Source organism: Mustelus asterias, chromosome 20, assembly GCF_964213995.1.
Source record: "Mustelus asterias chromosome 20, sMusAst1.hap1.1, whole genome shotgun sequence".
NCBI classification, from domain to species: Eukaryota; Metazoa; Chordata; class Chondrichthyes; order Carcharhiniformes; family Triakidae; genus Mustelus; species Mustelus asterias.
This window is the reverse complement of record NC_135820.1, coordinates 32,111,002-32,129,004: the sequence shown is the minus strand read 5'-3', so window position 1 is coordinate 32,129,004 and position 18,003 is coordinate 32,111,002. Positions and strand designations below refer to the sequence as shown.

The 18,003-nt window shown below is 44.9% G+C and overlaps 1 protein-coding gene across 1 annotated transcript in view; it reads left to right on the top strand.

The window, feature by feature from the left end:
- LOC144508242 (solute carrier family 12 member 5-like) overlaps positions 1-18,003 on the top strand; it is a 312,299-nt gene that overhangs the window by 170,096 nt on the left and 124,200 nt on the right. The window contains exon 6 of the mRNA XM_078236057.1: positions 13,497-13,627. Coding sequence (XP_078092183.1) covers positions 13,497-13,627 — 131 coding nt within the window. The remainder of the gene's footprint in view (positions 1-13,496; positions 13,628-18,003) is intronic.

Below are 18,003 nucleotides of genomic sequence, written 5' to 3'. Positions count from 1 at the left end.
TGATTGCTGGGGGGAAGCTGCTTATCTAGGTCAGAAGAAAGTGGTGTTGCAGCATGGAAATAGGACACATCCTGGCACATTTCCCTGGTGTCTGCAAAACAACAATGCCCACTACCGCATATTAATTCTGAAAGCGTATAGAGACTGACTAGTGCTGAATAAATAAGATAAAATCTGGGGGGTTTTATGCTACTCTCTGCATGTTCATTTTGATAAATTACTGTTTGCCATTTATCCATAGGCTGCTGGTTCCTTGTGTTCCAGAGCTCTCCATCTTATCCGAGGAGTGCCAGTCACTGGAGTGCCTGCCAATTTTAGCAAATGATAAAATTGTTCCTGATAATTAACCATTGGATCTTGTTAAACATCTAATTACAGGTTATCAACTGTGAATTCCTCTGTGTGGTTTTCAATTTTTTTTCTTTCAAGGATGTGGCCCTCACTGGCTAGGCTGGCATTTATTGCTCATCACCTATTGCCCTTGAGAAGATGGTGGTGAGCTGCCTTTATGAACCCTGCAGGCCACATGAAGTAGGAACACCCACACTGCTGTTGAGGAGGGAGTTCCAGGATCTGTACGGAGCAATAGTGAAGGAATACCAATATATTTCCAACTCAAGATGTTGACTGGCTTCGAGGGGAATTAACAGTTGTGATATTCCTGTGTGTCTGACGCCCTATCCTAGATGGTAGAAGTCATGGGTTTGGGAGGTTCCATCCAAGGAGCCTTGGTGTGTGTCTGTGGTACATCTTTTAGATGGTGCACACATTGCATTTTGTAGTTGGCACACACCATTGTAGTAGGGGGGAGGGTGGGAGTGATGGGGTGGAGTGGGAGGGGGTTGAGCGTTTGGAATTTACACGCCATTTTTCTTGCGACTCGCGACTGCTCAGTATTTTTTTTTACTGCCTTTCCAGTACTCCCCTTGTTATCCTGGAAACCGTTGACTTGATGTATTTTTTTTCCAAATGACCCCAGCCCGGTGACAAAGCATCCACTCTTTTAAAATATGCCAGATACTGCCTGGAATCTCACCCTTCTCTGATCAGAAAACTCCCTCTTTTAAAACCACACAGAACGTTTTTTCTTACTTGGTCTTTGTTCTGACACTTCAAACTTTAATCCTGTTGTTGCTTCTCCCCAGTCCTCTAATATTCAAAGTGTGAAGACCCACAATGTTGTTTTCTTCTGCATAGGATATTTTCTCAATAGACTCATCAGCAGTTTTCTTTTTATAATTTCCTAACTCTGTTTGGGGCTGTGGGTTTTAACAAAAAGAAAAGATCTGATTTGCACATGTAAATTCAAACTAACAACAACAGATTTATTCCAGGAGTGTTTTGCTTGTACAGAGTAGAATTTTCACAGGGATTTTCACAGTAACTTCATTGCAGTGTTGATGTAAGCCTATTTGTGACACTAATAATTAAACATGAAAAACATTAGAACAAACAAAGAAACTGAAACTAAAAGAGGAACTCGTAAAACATCCTCATGACATCACTATCACATCATGTGATCAGCTCTTAAGGTAATCTGCAACCACTTAAATATAAAACAGTTTCATGACCAGATAAACTCAGATGAGGTATGAAGATGGATAGGAGAGAAACTAGGGAAAGATGAGTTGCGAACTAGGGCAGGGAGAAATTTTAGAACCGGTTTGGCCTGCTAGGCTCGTGGAGGGAAGGAAACGGAAGAAGTGACTGATTGGATGATCCTCAAATTAGTTACAAAACACTTGCATTGGCGGTGCTTGGGTAGGAGAGAGGGGAGAAGGGTTTAGAAAAATAACCTGCAGTAGAGGAAATAAACCAGGAATTCTCTTTTCTTTCCTGGATGATGCTGGAATAGTGAGCAGTTTTGGCAGATCAGGAGCCAATAGTTCTTAATTTAGTCCAAACAGATCTGGTTGTGAATGGCTAAGTCTTATCTGCCATGGCCCTTTCAATTCTGCATCACTTGCACCTAAGCATGAGAGAGGTGAAGACTGTACCAGAGAACAAGCAGGTTCATAGAAGGTAACATTTCTTTCTGGTCAAGAACAACAAAGGTCAAAGTGAGGGTATGGCTGAACAAATCATTAGCTGTAGAACTATGAATGGAAGGCCAAAGTTGGGATTTTGAAAGTGGAGTTGTAGGCGAATTGGGGGATCATTCTTTTCGGGGGCGGATACTGAAGAAGGGAGGATTGGGGTGTGGAAGGGGGATGTGGGTGGAGAGTGATACAATACAGTGATTGATACAATGGGAATAGCAGAACCGCATGGAGATGGTAAGGTGGAGGAGGTGGTCATGAACAGGAGTTGGGGAGTTCATGTGCAGGGAAAAATTTAGCGAAGATAAGAGGGCAGTGAATTCAGAGGAGTGAGAGCAACATGAGTTGAGCTAAAGGTTGAATAGAGCAGTTGTTCATCCTGAAAAATCTTTTCATCATACTGAGCTTATCCTGCTTGCCTGACAGTTTCAAAAGAAGGTTATTCCAAAGACTAATGAGTGCAGTCACTTTTTTCTGTATTATTTGGAAGGTGCAAGCTTATCTCTTGGAAGTGAGCAGTGACGGCTGGGGACTGGAGTGATTTTTTATCCTGTAGCCAGTGACAGGTTTCCGCAATTTTCAAGGTCAGTTACATCTCACTAGGGGATGAATTGGAAGCTAGCACTTCTTCTATATTATCTGAACAGTGTATCTTAACACTAACCAGAGGTAAGTTCTCCCTGCCAGACTAATTCGACTTCCTTTATCCAAAGCCCCATAGTGTGTTTAATAAAATGGTGTGAACTGCTAGGTTTTAAGGCATGCTGTGGCTGTTGTGTCAGGTTTATCTGGGGTTTTTTTTGGATTAATCATGATTACCAAAATTGATTTCAGAGATTGAGGGTCTGAAGCAGCCTTCTAGGAGTAAATGCACACAAATGTCACTAAACAGCTTAATCCTTCTTAGAAATGTTTTTATTATCAGGTTTGAAAGTGATGGCCTTAGACCCATTTGAGAATATGCACGATACAAAGTGAGCAATGATCAGATTGGGGCACTTTATTTCAAGTTAGGGCACATCAAAACTATCCAGCGAGGTCATAGCAACCTTGATCAGATCATTGCTCGCTGTATATCATGCATACTCATGAATTGGCCTAAGGCAGTCACTTTCAGACCTGAAAAGTGCCTAATTGACCTAAAGTTACCCTGGAAGGGTAAAGCATCTCAAAACTTTAAGCAGCAGGTAAGGTTAGTTATTCTATTATGTTACTATGCAACGGCAACACAAATGGTGTTTTCCACTAACAGGACACTGTGTCAAACCAAAAAGAAGTTCTACCTACCACACAAATGAGTAATGTGATGTATGAATTTCTGTACCAATGTGATGTTTGGTCTGAGGACTGTAGATCTCAATGACTGGTAGATTTTGTATTATGCTAAGAACAACCAATTGACAATTATCAGTCGGGCTCACAATGTTGCTCACTTATGCTTGCTAGAATATGTATATATATAACGTGACCTGTCCCCTGCAGGCAAAAAGAATATGTCCAGACATTACACCTTTTTTGGATAAACATAAATATAGTGGACAATAGTTCCCTGATTTGCCATGGCAAAGTCTGAACCAATCAGAGCCAACTTGCCAACCAATCAGCACATCTTTTCTTTTTCAGTATTAATCATTGATTCCTTGAATCTGGCAGTCTTGCAACTGTCCTGATGAATGCAAGATGGAAAGCTTTGGCAGCATGTCTCTTTTTCAGCATTAACAGACTGTATAAGAGATTGCAGAAATTTAGTTAGAGATCCCTGGTCCAGTGTCAGCAAATAAAGTGCTAGATTGCTAGAGGGCGGAATATTATGATTTTTTTTTCAAAGTGTTGGTCCCAGGGAGAAAACCAGGGAAAATCTTACCAGTGTCTTCAGTGGAAAAGTCATCGTATATTCTGCCTCTTTGACAACATTTTTTTTCCCTACATGTTTCATTCTGCACTCTTGGCAGCAGCCTCCTCTGATTCGCTTGGTAAAAGAGGCAGGCTGCTGGTTCTAGCTGGAGTTCGGTTCTCAGAGAGAAAGATGCCCTCTTTAATCAGATGTGTGCTGCTTTAACAAAATTCTTGGGGAAGCAATTGCTTCCGGCTCCTTGGTGGAAGGAGTGACACATTTTAAGGTGTCACAAAGAACTGAGAGTGCAAGAATTGCCACATTCTGGTTACAGGCCTCAGTGCAATGGAAGAGTTACAGAGAGGGTGAATAGGGATGAAAGCATCTTTAGTATGCCTGGAAAAGACAGCAGAAAACAGGATTGGAACAGCAAAAATAGGCTAATGAATCCGAAGAGTGGCTGGGGAATAGTAATCAAGTGTTTCAGGTATAAGTAAAAATATAATTATGTCTTCAACTGCACAAGGCAGAAAAACAGGGTCTTCAAAGTGGCACAAGATACTGATGCTGAAGCTGAAGAAGGTGATAATGATTAGCAAGAAGGAATTGTACTCGTCTCAAGATGACTCTGTTCAGTAATGATTGTGTCAGTTGCAGACTCATTCAACTATGCTGCATGAGATAATGGTTGCACCTCAGCAGTATGTGGAATAGATTGGTTAAAATGTTGCCTAGATTCACTTTAGTAGAGAGGATCATTGCTAGGTTGAGGAATGTGAAAGTTCTACTTTGTTTAAGTATGGTAATAACAACCCATTGAGGTTACTGAAAAGAGTTCTGGTTCCATACAAAATAGTTGGCGTAAGTCACTTGATCAATACTGATGTAGTCCCGAGTGACATACCCTTGCTGATGAGTAAGTCTTCCACAAAAAAGGCACAAATGAAACTCGACATGGAACATGATCAGGCATTTTTTTTTGGCAATTTGGAAAAATCAGTGGATCTGCAGTTTAATCTATCAGGGCATTATTGCATTCCCCTGATAGTACTTGACATTTCTCATCAAAGTGTTAGAGAAGTATTAGTGACATCAGGTGATAAGAATCGAAGAGAAAAAAGCTGCAAAAGCAATTTGTTCACCTTTCTTCACAAAGATTAAAAATCCTGCTGAAAGATACTCTCATGATTGATAAAAAAAGTATGTGTGGCTCATCGAAGAGATTAGTACAAAGTGTGAAGACATCACAAAGTTCTATTGTAAATCTTTCAATGGCATGTGACTTATTGAGATAGTTGCCATGGAATTAATAGTATGGGAGAGAGACAGAAATATTTTCATTCTTCCCTTTACAGAAATGATTTTGTCTTTCTACAATTATACATGGCAGGGACAAAAGACAAAAATCATGGAGAAATGTCTTTGACCCAACTTTCTTTTTAATTCGTTCGTGGGACATGGGTATCGCTGGCTGGCCAGCATTTATTGCCCATCCCTAGTTGCCCTTGAGGAGGTGGTGGTGAGCTGCCTTCTTGAATCACTGCAGTCCATGTTCTGTGGATTGACCCACAATGCCATGAGGGAGGGAATTCCAAGATTTTGACCCAGTGACTGTGAAGGAACGGCGATATATTTCCAAGTCAGGATGGTGAGTGGCTTGGAGGGGAACTTGTTGGTGGTGGTGTTCCCATGTATTTGCTGCCCTTGTCCTTCTAGATGGAAGTAGTCATGGGTTTGGAAGGTGCTGTTTAAGGATCTTTGGTGAATTGCTGCAGCGCATCTTGTAGATAGTACACACTGCTGCTACTGAGCGTCGGTGGTAGAGGGATTTAATGTTTGTAGGTGTGGTGCCAATCAAGCGGGCTGCTTTATCCTGGATGGTGTCAAGCTTCTTGAGTGTTGTTGGAGTTGCACCTATCCAGGCAAGTGGGGACTATTCCATCACACTCCTGACTTGTGCCTTGTAGATGGTGGATAGGCTCTGAGGTGTCAGGGGGTGAGTTACTCGCTGCAGTATTCCTAGCCTCTGACCTATTCTTGTAGCCACTGTATTTATGCAGTGTTCCAGTTGAGTTTCTGGTCAATGGTACCCCAAGGATGTTGACAGTGGGTGATTCAGTGATGGTTACACCATTGAATGTCAAGGGGTGGTGGTTAGAGTGTTTCTTATTGGTGATGGTCATTGCCTGGCATTTGTGTGGCAAGAATGTTACTTGCCACTTGTCAGTCCAAGCCTGGATATTGTCCAGATTTTGTTGCATTTGAGCACCAGCTAAGTTCTTGACTGATAGTGGAGGAATAACGATGATTTTGAAGACATGTGCGAAAACATGAACATTACAATCATGAATAATGCAGCTGAAGATCCATTCAGCAATGCACTCTGTGAAAGGAATCATAGTGATTAATGAAATGCTGCATAAAATCTTAACTGATCAATCAAACTGAAAGTTGACAACTGAATTGGCATGGGTGGATCATGCAAAGAATATGCTTCAGATGATTAGAGGGTCTAATTCTTATCAATTGTTCTATGGGAGAAATCCTATATTGCTTTTTATGCTGGGTAATAGTCCTCCTATTCTAGAATGTATCACAATTTCTTCCACTTTTCTGCACATTTGAATGTTTTATATACAGGGAGAAGGGCTGAGGTGTCAGAAAAAATTCAGAGAGCTCCAAGGTGCTGTACAAGATCAGCCAAGGTAGTCTTCAACTCTGAGACTTGGTATATTACAAAAGAGAGGACCATGAGGAATGGAAAGGCCTCGGTGATGGTCAGCCTGGGGGTTATCCAACAAACCAATCAAACTGTTAAGGTTCATTTTTCACTGTTAATTGGGATTTATTACAAAACTGAAGGCTAGGAGCGGATGATCGAAGGTGATGAGGCACCCTGTACTCCAGATACTCAGGTTTTTTGTCATCATGGTGTTGAGGAACAGAATGAGGTAGCCCAAGGTTGTGTGATGGTAAGGAGAGTGATCATGATGTACAGGTAGAGTTAACAGATCCAAACAGTTTAGAATAGGAGATTGTGTGACATATATTCCAGGGCAGTCCAGTGAATAGAGAGATTTAACTCTGGGATATGTGGTAAAAGCTACTGGCAAATGTAAACATTGGTTGAATATCCAGAATGAGACTAAGAAGTGAGGTCCATGGACTGGCAGAACGGTGAAAGAGCGGAAAGTGAGAGTGCAGTGAGTTCTAATAGTGAGTCTGAGAATAACTTGTGTTAGAAAACAATCTACAACTGCACAAAAGAGAGATCTTACAGTATCGGACCTGTAAAACATTGAAATGCAAATAAAGGCGGCAATCAAATTTGGAAATGAGGGCTACAGAGCAGTCTCAAGGTAGGAGTAGAAGCAGAAGTCCTCCTTATTGTGAAGTTTTGGTAGCTGCCAATAAACTAGAACATAAAATAAACAGAGGCAAAATAAAAATGATTAGATAGTTAGATAGAATGCAGAGTTTATTCCGTGCCAGATAGATAACAGCCAGCCTTAATACATAAATGGAATTGTACTGAATGTTTTCTACCGAAAGGATTTAAGAGACTAAAGTGAAGCTCGTTGCTTGGGGATTTGAAGAGAGTCTGTAGAGTGGACTGTCCCACAGAAGGAAAAGTAATTCTGAAAATCTTTTAGCACTTTTGGCCACAAAATCATGGGAATATAGATCAATTGACATAAAAGCCGCATTTCTGCAGGATGATGCCTTTCAGAATGAAGGTTTCTGAAACCACCTATAAAAGAAAGTGATGCAGAAAAGAAACTCTGGAATCCAAACAATGTGATCTATGGCCTGAATGATGCTTTGAGGTGTGGTATTTTTTTGGTGAGAGCAGTTTTGCTGTGTTCAATTAAAAACAAATCTTTCAATATTCTATCCCTGTCAAGGAAAACTTTTGAGTGTCTTCATGATACATGTTGATGATTTCTTATGGGATGGTACTGCAGAAAAGTGTTATTAATAGGGTTAAAGAAAAATTTCAGCTTGGCAGTCCTGCTGCTGGGATTTTAGATATATTGGTTTAGATTTTAAGAAGAATAGATCTAGAACAACTTTAAATCAGCAATCTTATTTCAGGCGTGTTATTCTCATCCTGATTAATCGTGCTAAGTCATCACAAAAAATGATTTTTCATAGAATCCCTACAGTGCAGAAGGAGGCCATTCCGCCCATCGAGCCTGCACCGACAACAATCCCATCCAGACCCTATCCCTGTAACCCCATCGGGCATAAAGCATCTGGCGTAAATGGTGCCGGTGTTCACGACCAACGGGATTTTACTGCAGCCGGATTTCCGGCGCAGTCAGCCTCTCGCTGGAAATGGGCGAGAGGCTGGTTAATTTATTGAAATTTATTTTAATGCTCACTTTAATGTGTTTAGCTCAATCACCTGAGGCCACTTGCCTTTATGCCCTTGCTAGGAGAGGTTCTCTCTCACGAGGAAAACACCTGCTCCCCATGAATGGGGAACAGTCCTGTTGGCCTCACCGGTGGAACTGGGGACCATTGAGTTCCTCCCCCCCGGGGAGGCCAAGAGGCAGGGCGGAGGTGCCCTTTAAACAATGCCAGACTTGGCAATGCCAGCCTAGCACCTGTGCAATGCCCACTGGGCATCTGGGCAATGCCCACTGGGCAGTGCCAGGGGGCTGGACCAATGGGGGAGTAGGGTCAATGGGGGTGGGGCCAGGGATAATGGCAAGCAGGACCAGGGGCAGGGTCAATGGGGGCAAAGTCATTGGGTTGGAGCTTGTGGGGCAGTGCCAAGGGGTGTGGGTGGGAGGACTCATGAGGAGAAGGAGGCCCTGCCACTCTGCACGTGATCAGTGATGGGAGAGAGGGATCTGCACAATTGGTCTAGGTGGCGGGGGGGGGGGGGGGCGTCAGCGGGGGCTGCATCGCGGGCTGTGAGCCCCCGCAATTGCTGAGGGGAGGTGCTTGAGGTTGCCTGCAGTAGCAAGGACCTGACAGCTCTCTCTCTGTCTGTCAGGCCCCTGCTACTGCTAATGAGCATGTACAACATCAGAGGTCTGATCCTGCACACTACCTCCCTCCATAGGCTGTCGGGCACATTAAGCCTTGCCCAGAGCCTCTCTTGCCAGAAACAGACTACTTCACAAGATTGGGCCCGAAAACGCACCCAGAAAATGGATCTGGAACTCTCCCAGTTTCATGCCCATCTCTCCCGCTCTCTTGCCCCTGCAAGGAAGAGTAATCTGTGGCTGGTAGTGGACCAATGATAGTGTATCCCTTTACAGGCCCAGCCTGGTCCTTCTCCAGTGTCTCCTCTTGGACTTGTACTAATCTTGTCGCCGGTTTTCATGCGTATCCACTGTGGAATCGGCCGGTTCTGCTTCATCTTCTTAGCGAGGAATCGCTTCATCCTGAAGGTTTTGTGGGATGGCATGGCTGCACGTCCAATCCAGCAGGAGGGATCGGCCGCAGACAGGCAGCGGAACCCCCCTGACCAGAGAATGATACGTCACGCCCCCTCTCCTCCCCCTCCCCCCAGGGGATGATCGGTCACATCCCCTCCCCTCCCACCCCCTCCCCCCAGAGGTTGAGACATCACACCCCCTCTCCTTCCCCCCCAGGGGATGATCGGTCACACCTCTCCCCTCCCACCTCCCCCCCCCCCCCCCATCCCCCCAACCCCTCTCTGGACCAGAGGATGATCTGGGTCCCGCCCCCCGCCTCCTCCTTCCCCCACCCTCCCCCGACCAGAGGATGGTCGTCAGAGAGCTGCTCTCTCCACTTTCTGCTTTTTCTTTCTTTTGCGCCCGGGCGCGCTCTGTCAGACTTTTTTCGAACTGCGCATGATCGGTCCACCAACGCGAAGCCCCGCCCACAGCGCGAATCAGACCGGAGCCGGCAAAACGCGTATGGACGCACTGGAAAGAGGATTCCAGGAGCGGATCTATTTGACGCCCGGATTCGGCACTTCGACTCTAAATCATAAAATTCCCCCCTAGTTTTGCAGTTTGATTGGTCTGTTGAATTGGTAATGCACTTAGTCAAGATTGGAATTAAATACCCTAAGGCAAGGACAATTTATGGATAACACACGAAAAAATTCCTGAAATGCATACTTAAGTTTCTATACTTGGGTGACCTGAAGAATGTGAAATTAGTCATTTTTAGTGATGCTACTCATGCTAATCTTTCTGATGCATATTGAAGTTCAGTTAATTTTATAATATTTTCCATCACTGAAAACAGGAAATGGCCCAGCAAAGCAAAGAAATAAAAAGGGTTGTTAAAAGTAATTTAGCTGCAGAAGTACTGACTCCTATGGAAGCAGTGCGCATAAGATTCTATTTGTCAAATATTTTAGGGAAATTCTATACAAGGGATATACTGAAGATAATTTCCCCATTGAATGTTACAATGGAGAATCATTCTTTGTAATGCACTGTACAAAAAGAGTTATTGAAGAAAGGTTTTGGATTGAGCATGCTGAATCAAAACAAATGGTGAACAAAAAAGTAATCTCTAAGGTAAAATGTGTTGATGCAAGTCATCAATTATCCAATTGTTGCACAAAAATAAACATTCGTACTAAAAAAATTGTTGGAGGAACGCAGAATATAGGGGGTGATTCTCCGACCTCTTCAGAAGGCCCGCTGGAGTCCTGATGTTCCGATGAATGAGGCATTGGCCAAAAATTGGGATTCCCGACAGGCATAATGGCTTTTGGGATTCACCTGACACAGCCCGCTAGCCCTGATCAAATCCCGCCCAGAGTAAGAATAATTTAATAATTTGAATGTCATTAACGAGTTTAACAGCCAATTCACTAATCTCCCACCATTCACCCAGCCTACCAGTGGGGACAGCACCGGGCGGGCTTTACAATTGCTACCCACAACCAAGGACAAGGTGTGTTGAACCTTGTGGATCCAGGTGAACACCATTAATCCCTTAGAAAAGAGGGGCATCCTTCCCCCACCACTGCAAATCCTTGTTCATCTGCCTCACACCCCCCCCCCCCCCCCGCAACCCCCCAAAACACACACCACCCAAGTATGGGCATGACCAGATCTGACCATCCTCCCACTCAGCACCCCCTTCTCTCTCAAACCCCTCCAAGCCTCTTCCCTGTCAAACCCATACTCAGCCGCCTTTCCCCCTCAGAACCCCATTTAGTCTCGCTTCAGGCCAAGCTCCTTGGCAGTGCCAACTGTGCACTGCCCTCTGGCACCTTGGCACTGACACCCTAACCTGGCATCTTGGGCCCTGAGGGGGCCCCCTAGGACCAGTGGCCATTTGCCCCTCTGCTGCAGCCAGGCTGCGGAAGAAGTGTCCCTCATGAGTGTAGGGTTTGGGTGAGCTCAGGCTGGGGGCAATGGTTGACCTCGCCACTCTCCCCTAGGATGAGGTATCGTGGATGGACTGCCCTTTCCAGCCTTGGCAGACCTGAAGATCACCCCCGGCATGTAATTTAAGGCAGCCCTGTATCTGCATTCCTGCCTGTTAGCTCTGAAAATATCCATGCCCTCCTCCCCGATCACCTGACAGGCTTTTAAAACATTGCAGCACTCCATTCTCTAGCAGAGATTTCCCTTTCTCCCTGTCAGAAGCTGCAGGTGTGAGCAGACACCTTTGAAGTCCTCTGATAGTGAGCAGATTTTACCTGCAGGGGAGTTCCAGTCTGCACAGCTGTGCACTCAGCCCCCAATGTATACACACAACTTTGATTTGAGGTTTCTTAGGCCCCCTAGCAAGTTGAAATGTTTGAAAACATTTCCATTCCAATGGAACCCTTTGATCTCCAACAAATTCAATGTGCAGCGCCATGAAAAAGATTCATTGACAACTCAATGGATTTCTGTCATGCTCCAGCCACCTGTGTTTACCTTCATTTCCCTTCATGGTTGAATGTACCTCAAGTACCCCATTGATCTTCACCGCAATGTTGACAGAGTCTAAGCCTGATTCTCAGGTGTCCTAATGGGGAGGTCATGTCAGGGGGACCCATCAGGAGGGCCCCGATGCCCTAATGTTCGCAACCCATGTTCGGCATGGGGTGGGGAATATGCCTCCGATGTGGGGTGAGGGAGAGTGTTTCCCAGTGCACTGCGAGATCGAGACGCCTCAGCACTCTGAAGCCAGGCTCACTGTGTTTTGGGCTCCCCCAGTACCGGCGGGGAACTCTCAACTCTCCAAAAAAGTGATTGGGTGTGGGAGGATTGCAGTGGGGAGCACGCCTGAGAGACCAATGCAGATCACTCCATTATTCTCGCTGTTATGACACTTTGAATTTTTTGGGGAGAATTCTGCCAATTTAACTCTGTTTCTCTCTCCATAGAAGTCATAGTCATAGAGGATTACAGCATGGAAACAGGCATTCAGTCCAACTTGTCCATGCCACCCTTTTTTTTAACCACTTAGCTAGTCCCAATTGCCCACGTTTGGTCATTATCCTTCTATACCCATCTTACCCATGTAACTGTCTAAATGCTTTTCAAAAGACAAAATTGCAGACACCAGCCTGTAGTTCCCAGGCTTTTCCCTGCAGCCCTTCTTAAGCAAAGGCACAGCATTTGCCACCCTCCAAGCTTCAGGCACCTCACCTGTGGCTGTCGATGATTCAAATATCTCTGCTTGGGGACCCGTAATTACCTCCCAGCCTCCCACAATAATTAAGGTTTATTTTATTAGTGTCACAAGTAGGCTTACATCAACACTGCAATGAAGTTACTGTGAAAATCCCCTAGTCGCCACACTCAGGCACCGGTTCAGGTACACTGAGGGAGAATTTAGCATGGCCAATGCACCTAACCAGCACATCTTTCGAACTGTGGGAGGAAACCTAAGCACCCGGAGGAAACCCACAAAGACACGGGGAGAACATGCAAACTCCGCACAGACAGTGACCCAAGCCGGGAATCGAACCCGGGTCCCCGGCACTCTGAGGCAGCAGTGCTAACCACCACAGCACCATGCTACCCTAGATGCTCCCATTGTTTATGCAATAGTATCTGTCGGAGAGTTGGTGCAGACGCGATGGGTCGAATGGCCTCCTTCTGCACTGTAGGGATTCTATGATCTGATTGTAAAAGTGTATAACTTGGTTTTGTGGCAACTGAGCCTGAAACAGCCCTGATTTGTGCTCAAGTTGGCATTATAACGGGTCAGTTACATAACTGCAAAATAATTGTTGTAAAAGAAAGTCTTCACCTGAAATATGTTGCCTGAATACATTTGTGTTAATGTTAGCATTGTTTTACCATCATGGTACAAAGGCTTTTTTTCATTATGTGTCATTAGTAAAGCCATTCTTCATATAAAGATTTTGGATTTCATTACATTTAGCACACAGAGGCAATCTTCCGCTTCGCCCTTCCCACAGGTAAACTGAGTAAACTATCCCAATATGTTTGAATTTGAGACAAACGCAGGCAAAACTGAGGATTTTTCCCATCTTAGATGTCTAATGTAACATAAGATCAGGTTTAAATTTTTATTGATTTTATTATCAGATACATATTGCACATATCCATTATCACCGCCTGTGTATAAATTCAAAAGGAAAGAAATACATTGAAGATGTCATCTAAACACAAGTATGTCTGACTTATGTATCTTGTTTGTTATGTTTCCTACAGCTGGTGGTGCTTATTACATGATCTCCCGCTCACTTGGCCCGGAATTTGGGGGTGCAGTGGGCCTCTGTTTCTACCTGGGAACAACCTTTGCTGGAGCCATGTATATCCTGGGTACCATTGAGATTCTCCTGGTGAGTGCAAATGTCAGAAGCTGGAAGGAATAAGAAAGAAAGAAAGAATTTGCATAATATAGTACGCTTCATGACCTCAGGATATCTCAAAATACTTTTTAGCCAATTAGCAAATTTGTAAATTATTCTCATTTTTGTAACGTAGGAAATGCAGCAGCCAGTTTGTACAAAGCAAGATCCCTGGAATGTGTTGCCGGGCAAGGTGGTGGAGGCGGACACACTGGGAACGTTTAAGACTTATCTAGACAGCTATATGAACGGAGTGGGAATGGAGGGATACAAAAGAGTGGTCTAGTTTGGACCAGGGAGCGGCGCGGGCTAATTGTTCTTTGTTTCTCGTTTCAAGGCTTCATTCTATGATCATCTTGCTGGTGCCAGTACAGAGCGAGACTGCGGATAGTTGGGAACCTGTCTCGGGGGCAGGGAATTCAGATGGTGTTCGTAAAGCAGAAGTGGAAATGAATAGGGTTGGGAAGCATTTTCTGATCAGGGCCAGTGTGATCTCCTGGACTCATTTCGATCGCCTCAGGGGGTCGGAGAGGAATTTCCCAGATTTTTTTTTCCCCATATTGGCCCTGGGGTTTTCACTCTGGGTTTTCGCCTCTCCCTGGAGATCACATGGTCTGGAATGGGGGGGTGGGGGTGAGTTAATAGGTTGTGATGAACAAAGCATCGTAGCTGTGAGGGACAGCTCTGTGGATAGGATATTAGGATGTAGATAGGCTGGAAAATTGGGCGGGGATCCTGGATTCAGGATTCAATCCTGGACCGGGGAGCGGCGCGGGCTTGGAGGGCCGAAGGGCCTGTTCCTGTGCTGTATTGTTCTTTGTTCTTTGTTCTTGTTGTTATCCCGCAATCAGCAATGAGATGGTAACTAGATTATCTGTTTTACTAGTAGGGCAGATAGGGTCACCATTTACTGCCTTATTCAAAGGACAGCACCTCCAAAAGTGAATCAGTCCCTCAGCACGATAAAGAGTGTCAGCCTGAAGTATGAGCTTTAGTTTTCTGGGTTGGGACTTTATGTCTGCTTCTGACAAAGCTAGGGCTGACCTATCTGTCCAGCATTAACCATGTTGTTGATTGGCTTGATGCCTGAAGAAAGGTGTCAATATCATACATGGTCTGCACCTGTTAAAGGGGAAATACATTGTCAGTGTAGCAGGTGCTGGGAGTTTTCTGATTCGATACATTGTTCATAATATTTCAAAGATAGTTGAGCAGGAACGGTGGGTTTATCAAGATGTGAAAGAAAGGTGACTGAAGCTGAATGGAATCTGGCCTGGGAGCGTCAGAAGAAAGGCACTCCTTATGAGATGGTCTCCAAGTTTTTCCAACGCGGCACAGGAAGTCTTAATGGAGAAGGTGCAGAGGAGGAGAGATGTCCTGCATCTGTGGGACTGGGGGTGGGTAAGGCTGGAGGTCCTCCAGACAAATTATCAAAAGGCAGTAGGAGCAAATAGCCATGGAGTTCAGGGTCAAGAAGTTAGCCCCGAATCCTGGATGTAACGCAATGACTTCACATAAGTGATCAAGATCAGTGAATTCATCTTTTCATGTGCCATGTCTCACCAACTGAATTATTGGCTTCAAACACTACTCAATGCACTATAACCCCATCACGTACTTACCTAACAATCAGGACTCATGCCAGGCATTCATGTGCTCCACCTAGCCCTCACATGCTTTGTACTGCTACAAGTCTCACATTAACAGTTTGAACACACTGTTCAATCATAACAGTCACATTACCCATACACATTATAATTCACTGGGCGAGATTCACCATCCCCACCACCCCCCCCCCCCCTCCCGCCCCCCCGCAACCCATGGCCTGTTTAATGGCAATGGAGGTGGCTCACCATTGGCCAACAGCGGGATCTTCCTGTCCCGCCACTGTCACCATCCCCTTCTGCCAGAGAACCCACGGTGGGTGGGTTGCTGTCAGCGGGACTGGAAGATCCTGGAAGATGACTGGTGAGAACAACTGTAAAAATTTCAGCCACAGACACACTTCCTGCTCTCTTGCAAGACAAATGGAGTCAGCAGGAGCTAACTGGTGGAGGACAAACATGGAGGAGGTGGTGTTGGCCATTATTGAGTCACCCATTGCTGAGGCATGACCACTGATGGTGCTGAAATGATCAAGGATGATGGAATCCTCACAACTAATCCTCCTTCTCATATCCCACCTCTTCCTCTTCCCATGTTAACTTCTGATTTACTAGCTGCAGATGGTGTAAACTTACTTTCTCCCCATCCTCAACTTGCCACACCACAAGATTACCTTTGTGCCTTTTTCCTTTCACACAGCACTGTGTATAGTTTTAGTCTCCTCATCCAAGGAAGAATATTATTTGCCTTGGATATCATTATCATGCCTTGGTTCAGAAGATTGATTACTATGATGAGAGAATTGCCCTATAATGAGATGTTCATAGAAAATCATAGAAACCCTACAGCACAGAAAGAGGCCATTCGGCCCATCGAGTCTGCACCGACCACAATCTCACCGGGGCCCTATCCCCATATCCCTACATATTTACCCACTAATCCCTCTAACCTACACATCTCAGGACACTAAGGGCAATTTTAGCATGGCCAATCAACCTAACCTGCACATCTTTGGACTGTGGGAGGAAACCAGAGCACCCGGAGGAAACCCACGCAGACACGAGGAGAATGTGCAAACTCCACACAGACAGTGACCCAAGCCGGGAATCGAACCCAGGTCCCTGGAGCTGTGAAGCAGCAGTGCTAACCACTGTGCTACCGTGCCGTCCCGTGTTGTGTAGAATGGACCTGTAATCTCTGGAGTTTAGAGGTGATTTCATTGAAATGCAAGGTTCTGCAGGGGCTTGATGGAGTAGATGCTGAGAGGTTGTTTCTGCAGGCTGGACAATCTGAAACTAGGGGACATAGTCTCAGGACAAGGGGTGGTTGACTTGTTATGATCCTTAGAGGGGAACCATGAAGAAAATAACTACATTTATCGAAAGACTCCCCACATGAAGAAATTCCCAGTTAGATTCCATTTTTTATAGCATTAACTTTAACACAAATCAGAATCCACATAAACTATATGTGAATGAACAGAGGTTAATGAGGATTGGGCAGGAAAATGTTTGTGAGGTCAAAGATCAGTCATAAGCTAATTGAATAGTGAGCAGCAACTATGGCCAAATTGTGCTTCCATTCCTTATGTTCTTAATTGAAATCCTTAACCACAATCTGACCAGGCAGTGCAGTAGCAGCCAGAACATGCCGAGGAAGAAGACCATGGGCTGAATTTTACATGCCCAGTTGGGTGTATTTTCATGCAGGGGCTGGGTTTAGCGCAGGGGATGGACCAACTTCCCAGCCACCCCCGAGCACACCCTAGGTACAAACATCAGCAGCCAACCCACCATGTTTAAATAGATGATCAAAGGTCAATTAGGCTTGCTAGGCAAATTGACAACCCTTCCAAAAATGCTACATCAACTTAGTGCATGGCATTACACAGAATTTGCAGCCTATCTTTTCAAGAATGAAAGCAATAGCTAAATCCATTAGGTCACTTGTGGACCAGTCATGATGCAGCATCTCATGACTCATGTCCCAGCTTCCACTGCAGCACCTTTGGAAGCCACGCAGTCTGAGTCTTGCATGGTCAACATGCTATCACGCAGGCTCAGACTGTTGCCATCATGTATGTAGCTAGGCAGCATTGTTCAAAACAGGATGCAGGGTGTCAAGCTGGCTAGCAATCTGTTCTCTAACAAATTAATAGCATTACTGAGTCGCTGCTTCAGAGAGGTGGCAATGTCTCCACGGAGCACAAACCTGCTTTTCTCTCTCAGGAAGACAGCATTCATCCCCCCATGACTGTGACTCCTCTAGGGGTCCTTGCGATTGAGTGTCTCTCATGTCCGTATGGAGATGCTGCAGTTGGAATCAGGTCTTCTTCAAAAAGCTAATTCAATGAACTGAAAGAGTTAAATCATCGCCAAGCCATCATGAATGGATATGATTTGGTCCAGCTCACTTATCATCTCTGGAACTTCAAGGACCAAAACTGCTTGAGAGCATCTTGCAAAGCCATCTGCAGTCTCCCTCAGTGGAAGTCAGCACGAGCCATGCAGCCACTACTGGGGTACATAGCACTGCCTAGGAGCACTAGGAGAGGCAATGACACTCAGAAGGCAGGCGTAAGGGTGATTGATTGACTTTGTATACAATATGGAAATATTTTATTTATAAATTGAGTGTTGATTTTATTTTTGCATTGTGACCAAGCTGAAATGATGCTCAGTGACAGAGGGAAAATGAGGTTTGGGACTGTTGGTGACTGTGAGATTAAGATTGAAGTTACTATTACTGCACTAGAATAAATT